The sequence below is a fragment of the Oncorhynchus gorbuscha genome, linkage group LG03, assembly GCF_021184085.1.
Source record: "Oncorhynchus gorbuscha isolate QuinsamMale2020 ecotype Even-year linkage group LG03, OgorEven_v1.0, whole genome shotgun sequence".
Classification (NCBI taxonomy): domain Eukaryota; kingdom Metazoa; phylum Chordata; class Actinopteri; order Salmoniformes; family Salmonidae; genus Oncorhynchus; species Oncorhynchus gorbuscha.
In genome coordinates, this window is record NC_060175.1 from 70756577 (window position 1) to 70776311 (window position 19735).

General features: G+C 41.9%; 2 protein-coding genes across 7 annotated transcripts in view; one reads left to right on the plus strand and one right to left on the minus strand.

Annotated features, from left to right (window-relative positions):
* ppih (peptidylprolyl isomerase H (cyclophilin H)) overlaps positions 1 to 19043 on the plus strand; it is a 38696-nt gene extending 19653 nt beyond the window's left edge. For 3 of the 6 annotated variants that reach the window (XM_046343553.1, XM_046343555.1, XM_046343556.1), the window contains exons 2-9: positions 6522 to 6586; positions 6842 to 6865; positions 13476 to 13520; positions 13868 to 13910; positions 14257 to 14349; positions 14527 to 14614; positions 14707 to 14747; positions 18272 to 19043. In XM_046343553.1, coding sequence (XP_046199509.1) covers positions 6522 to 6586; positions 6842 to 6865; positions 13476 to 13520; positions 13868 to 13910; positions 14257 to 14349; positions 14527 to 14614; positions 14707 to 14747; positions 18272 to 18340 — 468 coding nt within the window. In that variant the 3' untranslated portion in view covers positions 18341 to 19043. Of the gene's footprint in view, positions 1 to 4991; positions 5056 to 5964; positions 6159 to 6521; positions 6587 to 6841; positions 6866 to 13475; positions 13521 to 13867; positions 13911 to 14256; positions 14350 to 14526; positions 14615 to 14706; positions 14748 to 18271 lie in introns of those variants that run through there. The other 3 variants (XM_046343554.1, XM_046343559.1, XM_046343558.1) reach the window with 3 other exon arrangements.
* On the minus strand, positions 508 to 4947 carry si:dkeyp-100a1.6 (probable G-protein coupled receptor 160). The gene is made up of 2 exons (XM_046343552.1): positions 4790 to 4947; positions 508 to 2020 (listed from the first exon to the last, which is right to left on the minus strand). Exon 2 carries the CDS (start codon positions 1924 to 1926, stop codon positions 853 to 855), a length of 1074 nt encoding a protein of 357 aa, XP_046199508.1. The 5' UTR covers positions 1927 to 2020; positions 4790 to 4947; the 3' UTR covers positions 508 to 852.
* Positions 19044 to 19735: the final 692 nt, after the last annotated feature.

A 19735-nucleotide genomic window follows, 5' to 3' on the forward strand; every position in this document is an offset into this window, starting at 1 on the left:
AAGTAAGGACTTCTCCTCTAGATGATGCATCATGGGAGAATAAATATGTATTTAACTGTTTTTACAGGACCTTGAAAAAGTCTTACTTTAATGAGAGACGTGCCCACAAACACTGTTTTTCCATAATACCTATAGATTAATGGAAACTTGAACTAGTATAGATTTTTAAAAATGATTTATGGACAAACGACAGCATACTGTTTTTATTCAAACAAGTTAGAATTGTTGAAAAGGACCAGAGAATTTAATCTGGACAGATTTCAGTAATGAGAATTAGGGGTGTAAATTTACAAAATTCAGTCAGCAATCTAAAATGTATTTACAATAAGACACTTTACCAAAAACTAGGCATCTTAGTCTTCAGAATGATAGTTGCTTTTTGCAGATGTGTCATGGTTTTGTAACTCAGTTTGCTACAGACAAACTACAAACTAGTTTAATGAGCATCGCCCGGTTTCTCTATAGCATATTGAAAAACCTGTAACAGAAACATGAAACTTCGAGGAGTGGGAGTCTGTACAGAGAGTTTATTGAGCAAACATACAAAGTACACCACTACAAAAGTGTTGCAGGTCCTTTTATTATGCCCATGTTGTTGGATGTGTGTGAAAGTGTTTGTTGTAACAATGAGCTAGCCTAAACTAACAGCACCACCCTTCATACAGTTAACATATCAAGGGCAGGAACTATTGAGAATCATATAGGCTAGTAACAAGGCTATCAGTAGAAGTATGTAACAGCATAATTGCTTTCTTTTGTCATATCTGAAAGGAACATCATCAAAGGAATGTTAAGGTAATACAGTAGGCTTATCGCGCATCATGAGCCAAGCCCGCTTTCTATTGGCCTAATTCAGACATGCAGGAGTGGGTTTCTGTCCTTGCCTGACAGGCTGAACACAGTCTTGGGAAGTTTCTCCGAGTCTCTAACGGGTCCTCTACTTAAGTGCCAGTAAACCTGCCACTGGCAGATGTCGTCCGGGAGATCGCTGTACGGCCCCAGCCAGTCGCTCTTGAGCCAGAACACCAGCCCTACCAATAAGCTATTGGCACACTCCAACCACAGGAGGTTGATGGCAATGTAGGCGGGAACCGCAAGGCCCAAGAGCTCACAGGCAACGCACATGACCAGGTATGATGCCCACGTTGTGCTGAAGCCCAAAGTCAGTCCGAGGTAAAGGGGGTGCCTCTGCCATTCGGTTTCCACCGCCAGTGCTTTCTCCTCGTCCTTGTCAGCCCCTGGCTTGCCGAACTTGGCATACCTGAAGCTCAAGTCGCTGTGCGGCGTTGGGTTGACGTCGTCCCTATACTCTGAGAGCCTGTTGGCCTCCTTCAGGCACGTGGAAAGACGTTTGTAGTGCAGCATCAGCACACAGCAGACGGCTACGGAGATCCCCACTGAGAAATGTACTACAAACACAGACTCCTGCACCACACACCCTAAAGCATGCCTCCCTCCCTCGTACTCCACTTCTAAGAGGATGGTGAAGGCTGAGCAGCCGGAGCGCACGCCGGCCAGCACCCACACCAGAAGTGTCAGGGTGCAGTTCCACAAGGTCCTGCAGGGGGCGGCATGGCAGGAGGTGTAGCGTGACTCTGTGGCGTAGTCCAGCAGCCCCAGGCCCAGCACGGGCAGAGGGAGCGCGTTGAACATGGCCGAGGCCTGCGCCAAGAGGAAGCACACGGACACTGGGGAGCGGTCAGGTCCTAGTAACCAAACGGCCACAACGGCGCATGCCAACGCCACGTCGACCAGGAAGACTGAGAGACCACAGACGCCCATGAAGGAAGTGTTAAGCCGGCGCAGGCTGATGAACAGGACCAGACAGTCCATGCCCACCTTTAACAGCAAGATGAACAGAAACTGGCTGGTGTTGTCCTTGATGCAGCTCCCTTCCTCTTCCCATGACTCAATGATGGCTAGCATGTTGAAGCTTTTGCCGTTGAGTCTGTGCCCAGCCCCAGAAGTAACCTACTGAGTCTGTGATGTTCCGGTCGATGTCACCATGCTCAGGAAAAAGCTGTCGAAGAGAGTGGAGCAGTTAGCAGTAATCTACAAACAGCTTTTACCAAGAAATTAGACTGTTTCTAGTGTTATCAGTACTACCTGGCTTTTCATGACTCATCTACAGAAACAACAACACCTTATGGAAGTCAAAAATAAGAAACTTAAACTCTCCCTAATGTATGTTGGCACCATTGTGAGCGGATAATATTTTTGGTATCTCATATTGTTCTGGAAATTCTCACATTTCTCACAAAGACTTTCTCACAAAGAAAGTGTTTTCAGAAAGTATTCAGACCGGTTCCATTTTTCCACATTTTGTTACGTTACAGCCTTATTTTAAAGTGGATTAAATAAAACTTTCCTCAGCCATCTGCACACACTACCCCATATTGACAAGGCAAAAACAAGTTGTTAGAAATTTTTGCAAATGTATAACAAGATAAAGAGACCTTTTTATTTATGTAAGTATTCATACCCTTTGTTTCCATTGATCATCCTTGATGTTTCTATAAGTTGATTTGGAGTCCACCTGTGGTAAATTCAATTCATTGGACATGATATAGACAGGCGTATAGACAGGCCTTTTCTAAGGTCCCACAGTTGACAGTGCATGTCAGAGCAAAAACCAAGCCGTGAGGTTGAAGGAATTGTCCGTAGAGCTCCGAGACAGGATTGTGTCGAGGCACAGATCTCTGGAAGGGTGCGAAAAAATGTCTGCATCATTGAAGGTCCCCAAGAACACAGTGGCCTCCATTCTTAAATGAAAGAAGTTTGGAACCACCAAGACTCTTCCTAGAGCTGGCCGCCAAACTGAGCAATCGGGGAAGAAGGGCCTTGGCCAGGGAGGTGACCAATAACTCGATGGTCACTCTGACAGAGCTGTAGAGTTCCTCTGTGGAGATGGGAGAACCTTCCAGAAGGATAACCATCTCTGCAGCACTCTACAAATCCAGCCTTTATGTTAGAGTGGCCAAACAGAAGCCACTCTTCAGTAAAAGGCACATGACAGCCCGCTTGGAATTTGCCAAAAGGCATCTAAAGACTCTCAGACCATGAGAAACAAGATTCCCTGGTCTGATTTAAAGGGGAAAAAATAACTTTTGCCTGAATGACAAGCGTCACGTCTGGAGGAAACCTGACACCATCCCTAAACGGAAGTATGGTAGTAGCAGCATCATGCTGTGGGGATGTTTTTCAGCGGCAGGGACTGGGAGACGAGTCAGGATTGAAGGTAGGATGAATGGAGCAAAGTACAGAGATCCTTAATGAAAACCTGCTCCAGAGGGCCCGGGAGCTTGGAAGGTGAACCTTTGCCCCCAGTCTAACAGGACAACGACCCTAAGCATACAGCCAGAAAACGCAGGAGTGGCTTCGGGACAAGTTTCTGAATATCCTTGAGTGGGCCAGCCAGAACCCAATCGAACGTCTCTGGAGACCTGAAAATAGCTGTGCAGCGACGCTCCCTATCCAACCTGACAGAGCTTAAGAAGACGAATGGGAGAACCTCCCAAAATACATGTGTGCCAAGCTTGTAGCTTCATGCCCAAGTCTCAAGGCTGTAATCGCTGCCAAATGTGCTTCAACAAATTACTGAGTAAAGGGTCTGAATACTTATGTAAATGTGATATTTCAGTTTATTTTAAAATTAGCCAACTTTTCTAAAAACCTGTTTTTTCTTTCTCATTATGGGATATTGTGTGTAGATTGTAGGTCTGAATGATCCCCCCCCCCCCTCTTCAATGGAATCCCTTTTAGAATAAGGCTGTAATGTAACAATAAGGAAAAAGTAGAGGTCTGAATACTTTCCGAAGACACTATGTTGTGAATCGCCTATATGTTTGTAAAATATAAATATGATTTCTAGGCCATATTTCCCAGCCCTAGTTTGAAGAGTATATTGCTACAAACAATGTCTTTAAAATAAGAAAAATCAAAGAGTAGTTTGAAGATATTATTTTATGTTGAATAAATTAATTTGAAAATGTGTATTTCAAAAACTATACATAGGCTTACTCCATATTTATGAGAATGTTATAATGACACCAATATCTTTCCTGTATCATGTACGATTCGTAGATCATAGGGTCTTACAGGAGGCATGTATGTCTAAAAAGGGCCTAAAATTGCCAATTTGATTATGCTTTTCTCAAAAATGGTTTGTGATACAAAAGTATGTTAAACGTCAGTCCTCCCAATGAAGTTCCTATGTGAGAATTCTCAGAACAATCTAAGATGCAAAAAATAGTTTACACTCCCACTGGCGTGGAATCGCCCATGTAGCATGCCTCAACACTCATTGTTTGGAGTCCAACAACCTCAAGTGTTAAATATATACATAATAGGCTACTATATTTCCTAACTGGTGACAGCCTGAGGCTAGACAAAAGCTAATATTTCAGGTATGGCAATCCAATCTGTTTACTATTCATTCCTATAAAAAACAGGTTTGTTTACACGTAGGAGGAAATGCGTGCCTTCTTTTGATACAATGCTATTGCTTAAGCCAGATATTTCCAGATACAGGAATCTTCAAAGATTACACCATTTTTTTTTAAAGCTTATCAACTATCATGCTGATCTCAGGGAATGTTAGTCATTGCATCCATAGCTCCATCTATGAATTTTGAGCATGATTAGGCTACATTCAGCCAGCCCCACCCCTCAGCTTTATTGCAAACCCAGGGATAGGGCTGCCTTATACTTAGCTTTTTCATTGTCATCGTAAAACCAATATGAATCCTCATAATACTGTGCGCTTTTGAACACTGTAAGTAGGCCTTACCTCTTAATCGTTGTGGGTAATCCTGGTCATTTATGTGTAGTTTGAGATCCAGTGGCAGCATCAACAGGTGTGTGCTTTACTCTTAGCAACAGGCTAGTAGTGTTTGACAAGCACTTCCTTATTATATGGTCATTTTACTGCCTCGTTGTGGGCGGGTCTATTACCTACTCAGGCTTTTCTGGGTGAAACTAGCCTTGCAACCAACCTGACACACCTGTAATTCTACCTGGCGGCTTCAACCACCCTCCATGCCCTTCCCTCCTCAGGTACAACCTTCTCTCAGTTTTGAATAGGCTGTTGTTGGGTTTTGGGTGGGGTGAAGATGAAGATGAAGGTTCACCACTAAGATCGTGCAGAAATGTTTGTTTGTCTGACAAACGTGCTCTTCTGCTGTGACGCCGATACGGAGACAACACTGTTCAAACCCGAGACGTCCATCAGGAATGATTCCTGTAAAATCGAGTATGAGGTTATGGTCTAGAGTTCCATTTGATTTGGTGCCTCCCCCACCCCACCCCTCATGTTGTGAACTGTTGTTTTGTAAATGCATGTGTACTGTAAATGTATGGCCTGAGCGGGGTAACAGTTTTTTTTTATTATGGCAAAGTAGTTTGACGTTCATGGTACGTGCTGCTAATAGGTTGGCATATGTTGGTTGGGCATTTATGTAATGGCCTATTTTGCATAGAAGGCTGAGGGCTATGTAGGGTGTAGGAGGGGGGGAAGACACATCTACTCTTGTCTGTTCAATGCAATAAAGAACTCCCTACCACCTCAGTGACACAACCCCTGCATTAGAGCAGCTAGAGGCCAGCCAGTGTTTGCTTGCTGATCCCTGTAAATGTTCAGGATATTATGGAGTCACGTGGTTTGCTTCAGTCCGGGTTAAGTGGAATGTTCTGTCTCCAAGGGGAACAAAGGCCAGGTCTAGATTTCTTTCTCAACCTGAACAAATGGTTAATTAACAGGGATGAAAGGAACACTTATAACAGGGTGTAAAAAGCCTGTTTATGGTTTATCCGGTATACATGGCGCAAAGGATCCGCTGGGCGTTTGAGGCAATTACCGAGAAAATCGAAGTGTGCTGGGTGTTGACTAAGTGGAGGCTGCTCCTGCACCGCCAATATTTGTTTAACAACACAGAAGCTCTCCGGGGATGCCTTGGGGACAAATGGCTCTTTTCAGAGGGGCTGAATTTTAAAGCTGTAGTACAATATTTGATATAAAGCAGGTTTTCAAAGAGTTTAGTTTGCTTCTTATTTTCCTTTTTGCCATGGAAAATTTGAGTACTGAAGTTGCCCACCTCAATAACAACTAGTATCATGACAACCCTACAGTTGGCACGCCTTAATTAATCCAGTGAGAACAGGTATTCATTAAGTAGCCTATTAGTCATTTAATTTGAGTAAAGTGTCTTACCATGTGAGTATGATATGATGATGACAAAATATTGTTGAATACAAGAAACCAGAAGTTCTTTGGTCAAACGATATAGATACTATGTTTTGTCATATACATTTGACATTGCTTCCAGGAAACCATTTCTCACGCAGAACAACGAATGTAGTTTAGAAATACTAATTGTTTAGCATACCAGGAAATGTGAATGTGGGCAAAAGCGGCTTTCAAAACCCGGTCGAGCAAGGTGATGACTATTGTGGTGTCCTGTCAATATTTGCATGTGGAGTGTTTACAGAAGTACGCCCTTTTGACTTGACTTACTGTTTTCCAGGAAGTTGGGAGAATGAAGGTAGAACTCTTTGCCGATGTGGTTCCAAAGACGGCTGAGAACTTTCGGTAATTTTACCTAAACAAATTTCATGACTTCCTAGTGCAAAATCATGCCCTGTCACATCAAGGCCACATTCAGTATGGCATAATGTTGTAGAATGTCGGATAGAAAATTATTCTGTAGAAGAGACATACCTCTGACATATCTGCAATGTTTAGTAAATTGCACCATCCTGAATTATTAAAGATTTGTTAGAGATGATTAGTAGAGGTGATTTTTGCCCTTCCAATGAATAAATGATTTATTTTGTCTTTTTACAGGCAGTTCTGCACAGGGGAATTCAGGTAAGGGCATCTCTATGGACACTAGAGTAGGCTATATATTGATCCCTGGTACACTTGCTGATCTACTCGCTCTGACCACCCAACTGTACCCATGTACTACCACAGTTACAAGCACAGTCACTATGAAAGGCTGTAGTCAGGAGAGATTTTATTGCTCACTTGACACAAGTATCTATCAGGTTAAGGTGTTGGCTTTATAACGCCATCTACTGGAGCTGTAGAACCTGTCCCATTATCTTCTTGACACCTAACTAGCATAGTTCACCCTTGAAGAGAGTGCGGTATTTGATTTTTTTAAATGTACCTGTTGCCTGTTCGCTGGCCATGGTGTCCACTTAGTGGAATAGGTGTATAGAGTGTTATTTTTTTCCTCGGTACAGATGTTTTAATTGTGGTAAATGTCCCTTTTCACTTATTGTTTAGGCTGCTGAGCACAAATGAAAAGACAGTAGTCGGGCCAGTTCCTTTGAGATGTGTCAACTCTGCAAAATACAAAACCTGTGCACCCTAATAGGAGAATGGTGGGGTATCAGACCACAACCTCTCTTTTCCTTTCGACTTGTTCTTTAGGCATTCAACCATTTGTGTTAATTGCTGTTTTTAATTGCAGTTTGCATAGTGATTTTCTGAGGGAAGAGAAACAATCCCACAGACAGCAACTCTAACATTCCAACTATGGAGACAATCAATGAGCCTTTATGATGACTGTACAAGATATATTCAGGCATTCTTGGGGAAAAACTGCAAAAATAATTTGTCATTGTCATTAGTCAAACTCTATTAGCTAAAAGGTAAACCCCTTGTCTATTTTACATCAGTAAATATTACTGTGATGTGAAATAATAAAAAAGGACGAGTACTTTATTCTAAATAAACACTGAGTGTACAGTACAGCTTTCCATGACACAGACTGGCCACGTAATTCCAGGTGAAAGCTATGATCCGTTATTGATGTCACCTGTTAAATCCTCTTCAATCAGTGTGTAGATGAAGGGGAGGAGACTGGCTAAAGAAGGATTTTTAAGCCTGGAGACAATTTGAGACACGGATTGTGTATGTGTGCCATTCAGAGGGTGAATGGGCAAGACAAAAGATTTCAGTGCCTTTTAAACTGGGTATGGTAGTAGGTGCCAGACACACCGGTTTGAGTGTGCCAAGAACTGCAACGCTGCTGGGTTTTTTACGCTCAACAGTTTCCCGTTTTGTATCAAGAATGGTCCACCACCCAAAGGAGATGCAGCAAACTTGACACAATTGTGGGAAGCATTGGAGTTATCATAGACCAGCATCCCTGTGGAACACTTTCGACACCTTGTAGAGTCCATGCCCGACAAATTGAGGCTCTTCTGATGGCAAAAGAGGGGGTGCAACTCAATATTAGGAAGGTGTTCTTAATGTTTTGCAAAATCAATCTATTTTGAAACTCAAACATGGTTGAAAATGTATCTTGTAATCTGTTTTGACACTGTCTCACACATACCCCTATCTGACAAGTGAGCCTAAAGAAAAACCTACATGGTGATATTACTCTAGGGCAGCCATTCTCAACAGGCAGACGGACCGCTGTCCGGATCTGGACCCAGAATGGGGTCAATAGGGACCACCACGGGTCCCGACAATATTTTGAAGGGGGGAAAAAATTGATCAAGTAGCTAGGTAGGTTAGCCTAATTTATCTATCTAAATCTAAATCTTGTACACTAGTTAGCATGGCCAGATTATGTGCCTTGGGCCATCGACCCCCAGGGGGCACTCAATTTTATTTTGTTGAGTCACTCGGGCATCATATGAACACACATAAGACATGGCAAAATGTTTAGAAATAAGATTTAAAACGGCTAAAATTCTATGCCAACAAGAGATCTGAACAGTATGGCACTGCAAGGTCGGGTTAGTTACTACACTGTTAAATGAGAATATCCATTCACACTTTTTCCACCTAGGAAATTAGTGTGTTCTCAAATAGTACATAGTAGTTGAGCACCCCTGCTATAGGGTAAAAGTGAATCCCTCGACCAGGATTTGCATGTACAGTACCTAGTGAGTCTACACACCCCTTTCACAGTCTTCACATTTTGCTTCCTTAAAATTATATCAAAAAGTACTACACATTTTCAAAGTGAAAGACAAATAATAGAAATGTTTCATAATCAAGACATCTTTGTTATTTATTATTAATTAGGTCTTCACACCCCAGAGTCAATACTTGGTATAATCTCATTTGTCAGCCTTTACAGCTGTGAATCAATTTTGAATACGATTCTACCAACCCTTTGCAAAAGCTCAGTAAATTTGGTTGGGAGTAAGTCTCTGATTTTCAAGCAGATTTAAATGGACCATTTAGTAACACTCAACACCTATTGGAAAGCTATTTTTGTGTGTCTTTGGCATACAAATGTGTGTAATTGTCCCACTGAAAAATAACAATATAAACTCAGTAAAAAAAGAAACGTCCTCTCACTGTCAACTACATTTATTTTCAGCAAACTTAACGTGTAAATATTTGTACGAACATAAGATTCAGCAACTGAGACACAAACTGAACAAGTTCCACAGACATGTGACTAACAGAAATGGAATAATGTGTCCCTGAACAAGAGGGGGGGATCAAAATCAAAGTAACAGTCTTTTCCTCATGGATTGCACAAGATTAGCCAGTTCTTGCTGTGAGATGTTACTCCACTTTTCCACCAAGGCACCTGCAAGTCTTTCTGAGGGGAATGGCCCTAGCCCACCCTCCGATCCAACAGGTCCCAGACGTGCTCAATGGGATTGAGATCCGGGCTCTTCGCTGGCCATGGCAGAACACTGACATTCCTGTCAGGAAATCACACACAGAACAAGCAGTATGGCTGGTGGCATTGTCATGCTGGAGGGTCATGTCAGGATGAGCCTGCAGGAAGGGTACCACATGAGGGAGGAGGATGTCTTCCCTGTAACGCACAGTGTCACAGTATTGTGGAGGCAGCATCATGTCATGGGTATGCTTGTCACCGGCAGGGACGGGGGAGTTTGTGATGATCAAAATGTTAGAGAAAATCCCCCTCGTTCTTCTGAAAACAAAACCCTAGCTTGGTTTCCATCCAATTGGTGACAGATTTTCCTGCAAATATTAAAACATCTGCATAAAGGAAAATATGCACGTTTTCCCACCAGTGGTGTTTATAACAAAGTGACTTGTTGTGGATAAAAAACCGTCCGTGATGACGTAGTGCACATAAAATGTACTTTTTTTGCTTAGGTTTTCATGTACTGAATGAAAATGTAAAGTTCAGTATTTTTCCAGGGCATTTTCAACTCCACTCTCTAGTTTTGTCACAAAAACTGTTGCGTTAAATGGCAAATGTGCCCACTCTGGTCTTAGCACATATGCTCTAGCCAACAGCTTGCAGATGCAATGTGGGTGGGCTAGCCTACATGAGAATATTATGAATTAGATTTTTTTTTTGTCAAACAGCAACCAAGCATCGATCATCATGTCACCAAGACACTCACCACCCTGTGATAATTTATTTAATCTGTAGCCTAATAAACTGCATGCACCACACAACATATCACATGACTTCAAGTTTACTTCAATATGATGGTTATTGTATTAATATTTCAGCAGAAAGGTGTTTCCACTGCCATTTCTTGCGTAATGAATTCCGTTCCCTCCATGTCGAATGAACAAATTTTCGGTCAATATTTATGTATATGTACTGACATTTCATGTTTCCATCAGCCCAGCCGTGACTTTTTTTATGCTACATGTAATTCATCCACATGAAATGGTTGGATTGAAACCTGGTTCCTGATAGTTTTGTTTTTCAAAAGGACAATTAACACATTTTAATATCAAAGACACCAGAATGGCATCCAAGAGGTGTTGAGTGTTCCTAAGTGGTCGAGTCTGTTCTTATTTAAATCAGCTTGAAATATGAGAATATTGCGGTCCAATGATTCCCAACCAAATGTGCTGTTTGACCAATTTTAACAAATAAAATGGTAAAATGTTGTCCTGAGAGTTATGCAAAGTTGGTGGAAGCACCTTTGGCAGCTATCACAATGACTGGTAGGCCGTCAGCCCAGGCCCTGCATGTCCCCAGGCACCCTCATTTGTTGACTTCTGTGATCGAAAAAGCCTTGGTTTCATGCATGTCAACATCAGAAGCCTCCTCCCTAAGTTTGTTTTACTCACTGCTTTAGCACACTCTGCTAACCCTGATGTCCTTGCCGTGTCTGAATCCTGGCTCAGGAAGGCCACCAAAAATTGAGAGATTTCCATACCCAGCTATAACATCTTTCGTCAAGATAGAACTACCAAATGTATTTATTTATTTATTTATTTCACCTTTATTTAACCAGGTAGGCTAGTTGAGAACAGGTTCTCATTTGCAACTGCGACCTGGCCAAGATAAAGCATAGCAGTGTGAACAGAAAACACAGAGTTACACATGGAGTAAACAATTAACAAGTCAATAACACAGAGGGGGGGAAAGGGGGAGGAGTTGCAGTCTACTGCAGAGATAGCCTGCAAAGTAATGTCATACTTTCCAGGTCCATACCCAAACAGTTCGAACTACGAATTCTGAAAATTACTCTCTCCAGAAATAAGTCTCTCACTGTTGCCGCCTGCTACCGACCCCCCCTCATCTCCCAGCTGTGCCCTGGACACCATCTGTGAATTGATTGCCCCCCATCTAGCTTTTAGGTGACCTAAACTGGGATATGCTTAACATCCCGGCAGTCCTACAATCTAAGCTAGATGCCCTCAATCTCACACAAATCATCAAGGAACCCACCAGGTACAACCCTAACTCTGTAAGCAAGGGCACCCTCATAGACGTCATCCTGACCAACTGGCCTTCCAAATACACCTCCGCTGTCTTCAACCAGGATCTCAGCGACCACTGCCTCATTGCCTGTATCCGCTACGGTGCAGCAGTCAAACGACCACGCCTCATCACTGTCAAACGCTCCCTAAAACACTTCTGTGAGCAGTCCTTTCTAATCGACCTGGCCTGGGTTTCCTGGAAGGACATTGACCTCATCCCGTCAGATGAGGATGCCTGGTCATTCTTTAAGAGTAATTTCCTCACCATTTTAGATAAGCATGCTCCGTTCAAAAAAATGCAGAACTAAGAACAGATACAGCCCTTGGTTCTCTCCAGACCTGACTGCCCTCGACCAGCACAAAAACATCCTGTGGCGGACTGCAATAGCATCGAACAGTCCCCACGATATGCAACTGTTCAGGGAAGTCAGGAACCAATACACGCATTCAGTCAGGAAAGCTAAGGCCAGCTTCTTCAGGCAGAAGTTTGCATCCTGTAACTCCAACTCCAAAAAGTTTTGGGACACTGTGAAGTCCATGGAGAACAAGAGCACCTCCTCCCAGCTGCCCACTGCACTGAGGCTAGGGAACACGGTCACCACCGACAAATCCATGATTATCGAAAACTTCAACAAGCATTTCTCAACGGCTGGCCATGCCTTCCGCCTGGCTACTCCTACCTCGGACAACAGCTCCACCCCCCCCCCCACCCACCCCCCCGCAGCTCCTCCTTCTCCCAAGCCTCTCCAGGTTCTCCTTTACCCAAATCCAGATAGCAGATGTTCTGAAAGAGCTGCAAAACCTGGACCCGTATAAATCAGCTGGGCTTGACAATCTGGACCCTCTATTTCTGAAACTATCCGCCGCCATTGTTGCAACCCCTATTACCAGCCTGTTCAACCTCTCTTTCATATCGTCTGAGATCCCCAAGGATTGGAAAGCTGCCGCAGTCATCCCCCTCTTCAAAGGGGGGAGACACCCTGGACCCATTTACTTTTCTGCTCTTTTGCACACCAATATCTCTACCTGTACATGATCATCTGATCAGTTATCACTCCAGTGTTAATCTGCAATATTGTAATTATTCGCCTACCTCCTCATGCCTTTTGCACACATTGTATATAGATTCCCCTTTTTTTCTACTGTGTTATTGACTTGTTAATTGTTTACTCCATGTGTAACTCTGTTGTCGGTTCACACTGCTATGCTTTATCTTGGCCAGGTCGCAGTTGCAAATTAGAACTTGTTCTCAACTAGCCTACCTGGTTAAATAAAGGTGAAATAAAATAAATTTAAAAAGTCATTGGAAATAAGAATTTGTTCTTTAACTGACTTGCCTAGTTAAATAAAATAAGTTAGATTCCACCTAGTATTAACTCTATGGTGTGAAGACCCAGTTAAGATATTTGAGTTTTATATAATTTCCCAACATTTTCTATAATTTTTCTTTCAATTTGAAAATGTGCCGTAAAATGAAAATAAATGCAATTTTTTTCTTAAGGCAGCAAGGGCTGCGTAGACTTTCACTAGCGACGGTATATTTCCAAGTTAACAGTAATATGTCCGGTTTGTGAAACTTAATGTTTATTACTTTTCATGTGAATGCGCTATCTTTAACTACCTAGCGCTGACTTGGAGGTGTAAAAGGAGCTAAATCTAAAAAAAAAAGTTTTGGTGAACTAGCCTTCCTTTAAGCTTTAGAGGCTTTCTGTATACTCTGCTGACTTTTATATCAATACAGCAAAGGAGGCAGTAAGTACCATGTTAATTTATCTGTACAAACTCTCTTCTACAGAAAAGATGGTGTCCCTATCGGATTTAAAGGCTGCACCTTCCACAGGTATGCTTGAGTGGGATGATGGAAGAAGCTGTGACAAGTGTTACTTTACATATATTTTTGATCTGACATCGAATCACAATAATGGATATTGTGATAGGCTAGGCATGGTCTCTAAGAAGCAACAACATGCATATTAAGTAATTATTGAATCCATAAAACCTATATCTTGATGGGGTGTTTAGTGTCTTTGTGTTGGTAATGCTTTTGTTTCGCAAGCACATTCTTACGTGTTATGATTTGGTAAGATACAATATGAATATTTTTGTATAATTGAATTTGATTGTTAGATAAAAAGCTCCTCAGTCTGTTGCCAGTTTTAAAGTTGATTTTATTGCCTCCTCTACTAGGGTGATAAAGGACTTCATGATCCAAGGCGGGGACTTTGTAAATGTAAGTCAATTCACTGCTCTTTGTTGTTTCTGATTTGTTCTTTTAGAATTCCAGCCAAACTTAGTTTATGCCGTTATAACTACTTTTTTGCAGCATGTCCTTTATCTGCACTGCGGTGCTGGTTAACTTTCTCATGTACCCAACTGTAACAGTGTGCTACGGAGTTGGAAGCCGGCACATATCTGCTATTCGATAAGTCAATTAAATACGGTGCGAAATATGTAGCGGGCTATCGCTCTCTGCGACTCTGGACTCTGTATTAAATTACCAATACATTGTAATGCTAATGTATTGGTAATTTAATTTGTCCTCCTTTGTTCCTCTTGACCCTGTGGTGCACCTGTAGGGCGACGGGACAGGTATCTGCAGCATCTACAGAGGACCATTTGCAGATGAAAACTTTAGAATGAAGCACTCTGCCCCTGGCCTCCTATCCATGGTACCTTTTTTTATTTCAGACAAAAACTCACACGTATGCGCACACACTGCTGTTCATACACACATGTTCCATTGGAGACATTTAAACCTTGATATGAATAGACATAGATTATAACTGATGTTATTGGTTGATGTGGGTGAAGCATCCGGTAATAACCCTCCAATCCGTCCTCTGCAGGCAAACAGTGGCCCCGGAACCAATGGCTGTCAGTTTTTCATTACCTGTACGAAATGTGACTGGCTAGATGGAAAGCATGTGGTCTTCGGTTAGTATTACTATATTGTGGATTACAATGGATAAGATTTAACATGTTGTATGTGTATTTGGCTCATGAAATATTGTATTTCGACATTTCAGGGAAAGTGGTCGACGGCTTGCTCGTCATGAGAAAAATTGAGGTAAAAGCTCTTAATTTGATAAGGGTTTGTGCCCAGGGCAAGATATACAGTGAGGGGGGGGGGGTGTGTGTGTGTGTGTATATTTGATCCCCTGCTGATTTGTACGGTTGCCCACTGACAAAGTAATTAATGATCAGTCTATAATTTTGATGGTAGGTTTATTTGAACAGTGAGAGACAGAATAACAACAACAAAAATCCAGAAAAACGCATGTCAAAAATGTTCTAAATTGATTTGAATTTTAATGATTGGAAATAAGTATTTGACCCCTCTGCAAAACATGATTTAGTACTTCGTGGCAAAACCCTTGTTGGCAATCACCGAGGTCAGACGTTTGTTGTAGTTGGCCACCAGGTTTGCACAGATCTCAGGAGAGATTTTGTCCCACTCCTCTTTGCAGATCTTCTCCAAGTCATTAAGGTTTCGAGGCTGACGTTTGGCAACTCGAACCTTCAGCTCCCTCCACAGATTTTCTATGGGATTAAGGTCTGGAGACTGGCTAGGCCACTCCAGGACCTTAACGGGCTTCTTCTTGAGCCACTCTTATGTTTCCTTGGCCGTGTGTTTTGGGTCATTGTCATGCTGAAATACCCATCCACGACCCATTTCCAATGCCCTGGCTGAGGGAAGGAGGTTCTCACCCAAGATTTGATGGTACATGGCCCCGTCCATTGTCCCTTTGATGCGGTGAAGTTGTCCTGTCCCCTTAGCAGAAAAACACCCCCAAAGCATAGTGTTTCCACCTCCATGTTTGACGGTGGGGATGGTGTTCTTGGGGTCATAAGTAGCATTCCTCCTCCAAACACGGTGAGTTGAGTTGATGCCAAAGAGCTCCATTTTGGTCTCATCTGACCACAACACTTTCACCCAGTTGTCCTCTGAATCATTCAGATGTTCATTGGCAAACTTCAGACGGGCATGTATATGTGTGTTCTTGAGCAGGGGGAACTTTTGCGGGCGCTGCAGGATTTCAGTCCTTCACGGCGTAGTGTGTTACCAATTGTTTTTTTGGTGACTATAGTCGCAGCGGCCTTGATCATTGACCAGATACTCCGGTGTAGTTCTGGGCTGATTCCTCACCGTTCTCATGATCATTGCAACTCCACTAGGTGAGATCTTGCATGGAGCCCCAGGCCGAGGGAGATTGACAGTGCTTTTGTGTTTCTTCCATTTGCGAATAATCTCACCAACTGTTGTCACCTTCTCACCAAGCTGCTTGGCGATGGTCTTGTAGCCCATTCCGGTCTTGTGTAGGTCTACAATCTTGTCCCTGACATCCTTGGAGTGCTCTTTGGTCTTGGCCATGGTGGAGAGTTTGGAATCTGATTGATTGCATCTGTGGACAGGTGTCTTTTATACAGGTAACAAACTGAGATTGTGCTCCTAATCTCAGCTCGTTACCTGTATAAAAGACACCTGGGAGCCAGAAATCTTTCTGATTGAGTGGGGGTCAAATACTTATTTCCCTCATTAAAATGCAAATCAATTTATAACATTTTTGACATGCGGTTTTCTGGATTGTTTTGTTGTTATTCTGTCTCTCACTGTTCAAATAAACCTACCATTACAATTATAGACTGATCATTTATTTGTCAGAGGGCAAACGTACGAAATCAGCAGGGGATCAAATACTTTTTTCCTTCACTGTATAATGATGATCCTCAACAAAGATCAAACTTTAAGGGCCGGTGGGTTCCATGGAAGTAGAAGCAGGGAATACTGTTCTTAGATAATCCAGATTTAGAAACGTGATTTCAGAGCCATGTTTTAACCTTGGATTACATGGTATTGGATTATTGGGTTCTTGACTGTGCTAGAGAATAACAAGGCTAATTTATCATCTGAATTAGTCGCTTGGTAGATCTAAATAACATTGGGGCTGTTTTCTCGACACAGATTAAGCCTAGCCCTGGACTACAGAGAATTGAGTTTGCTTGTTAGTTCAGGACTAGGCTTAAAGGGAAACTGAACACAAACACTAATTTATCTGAAAATGGCTTATGTGGCATTGATATTAGTTAGAAAAAGTTATTCCAGAACCAAAATGGACTAAAAAGTGTAAGTAGGTTCATTTTGGTTATTGAGTCTGTATACTCCAAAATATAGTTTTGTGAGATTTGTGTAATCGAGGTAATCACGATACATGAGGTTTTTGTTTGGATTACAATCATGCCTACTAGCATAGGATTTTAACGCCTAGGGAGAATTTTCATGCACAGAGAAACAGCTGCATTTATTGAGCTTTATTCAATCATAGCAGTGAACCTCAACAGACACTGAGACAGACCTGCCCATTACACAGCGCCTTGGACTTGGACCTGTTTACATAAGACAACACGTCGCCAATGTTATGTTGAAAGAACACTTGGCCCTTAGCCCTTTATGGAGTGGCCACTTCCTGGTGTGTTTCATAATGAGCACTTCAGTCTGCCACTATTTTGGGCTAAATGAGAATTGAGACGATGTGCACTTATATCAACTGCCACTTGTCAATATAAAAAAAGTCTAAAATAATTTGCAAGCATTTTGTGTCCTGCCGCAACCTGTTTTGGAACATGATCTGCAATGAAACACTGCCAGACCGATGCATACTCTAGTAATAGATAGTGAGAATGTTGTATAAAAACTCAACGGCACCGAAGCACACACGTTGCATGATAAGCTTCATTGACAAACAGCGATGGAACGTTGCTTGCTAGCTAGTGATTTTTGGGCACTGATACACAGCGGGTAGCAGCTTGTGCTTTATTTATGATAGTTTAACAGCTTGCTGCTGATGAAGTTGTAGACGTTCTCAGAAATCAGTCCTGAGCGCAGCTAGCAGCAGTTGACTCCATACTGTCTGCAGTGCACTTTTTTTATACAAATGTTTTTAACTTGAGAAATACTGCACCAAACACCTAGCTAGATATGAAATTGTGTGACTAAGACCTCTGCAAAAATGTCAAAATTACAGATTTCATGATTTAGCTTAGATTAATTCTAACTGTTTTTGAGGAAGTGGTGGTGATTATGTTGTTGCTACTGTGCCTCAATGACAAAAAACAACTGCCAGGGTACAATAAAGCGAACTAAACACATCCAAACCGTACCACATCCCCAAGACCAAAATCTTATTTTTCATAATGAGCAGCAGAAAAACATGTGGAATCATTAATCCGCTCTTTAATCTGTGTCCCGGAAATTTCCCCGTTGTGTTTCTTGAAAGCAGACATATGTTGTTGTATAGTCGGTCAGATTTGACTACACATATCTGGCTGGGGGCGGGGGGGTCTTAGTTTGACCTCAACCCTTCTACACTTCAGAGTACACACTGTTTAGATATGAGAATATCTGTCGCCGGTCCCAAGCTGTTTGCAACAACCATCTGATTAATATACGTCACAATTATTTGTATACAGTACTACTAATGCTGGTAGTAGAATCACAACCCTAATTTGGTCTCCAACAAATGTCGTAGTGTAGAAATGACTACCATTTTAGAATGTTATATTGAACGTTATCTGGACTCTTCTTTCCCACAGAACGTTCCTACCGGTCCAAACAACAAGCCCAAGCTTCCCATCCTCATAGCTCAGTGTGGGGAAATGTGACTCAACTTACAGGGCAAGTTTCTTTTTTAGGACAGACACACAACCTCTTTTTGTACTTGAATACGTGTGTTCTTCTCCCATGTTTGCGCTCAATAGACATCAACCAAATTCTGTTTACTTCTGTAAGTTGAGTGGAAGTCGGTCTGTCAGTTTGCCACACAATCATGACGTCTCCTATGAATAGTAAAGCTATACAAATTGCTAACACTTTTGCATTGCTTGAGTCGTTAAAATTCAGAGACTAAATCTAGGATGTAAGACATCTTGGACATCAACTAGACTTGAGCCTCATTACTCCTTACAAAAAAAAATGTTTCAGTTCAAAGTATCACCAATCGATACATTTCCTATGTGTAATTCGATAACTCACTAGTAATTCTATAGACTACTGTAGCTTACTCAAATGTTTTCTCAATGCCTAGCTATGAATAACAATTATTGGAAATTCAATGTTTTGTATGGAATCTGTTGCCTTTTTATAAATGGATAATATAAATGTGCTTTTTGGTGCAGTGGTTTTGTTCAGTAGTTGTTTTTCAAAATGTCAGGTTTTCAACAATTATTTGGTATCCCCCACCAACAATGTATGTGAGTAACAAGACATTGAGTTTTCTTATAGCCTAAACAGAATAGATTCCACATATGGACAATATTGAGGTTTATCAATTTGTCAGGTATAATAAATGTACTTCTTTGTCAACTACGCTGGTATTCTAATTTATTAAGACATTTAAACTGATGAACCGTATTATATATTAGGGTTGAGAAGCAATCTCAAAGGCATTCACAAAGTTCCTCAGGTAATGGATGGACTATAAGTTGGACAAAATCTGACCTTTTTTAAAACTAGACTTAAAGAAAATACGCTTCCCAACCCCCACGCCTGAACTCGCCTTGGACCCTTTCCCTCCCAGTACAAAAGAATCCTTTCAGATGGTGCTCGGCTCTCTTATGGAGCAGGAAGAGTTTTTGGGGGGCTTGGTGGGAGGCTTCTGGGGTCAATGTTAAAGGCCGTCTTTGTGTGTGACAACAGGGTCCGACCATTAACAACAGGCTCTTCACACATCAACCAGTACTCATAAACCATGCCAGCGGGGCATTAACATGACAAAAGATGGGGGGTGGTTTGGGGCTGTTTCGCACTCAGGCTTGGGTTGGCTGGCTGTCTAGTCTACCACACTGGCAAGTGGATCCTTTTACATGTTGGATTTTAATCGAGGACAATGATGACAATTTAGCAGTGGTGTAAAGTACTTAAGTAAAAATACTTTAATGTACTACTTTGGGGTATTTGTACTTTCCTATTTATATTTTTGACTACTTTTACTTCACTACATTTCCTAAGAAAATATTGTACTTTTTACTCCATACATTTTCCTTGACACCCAAAAGTAC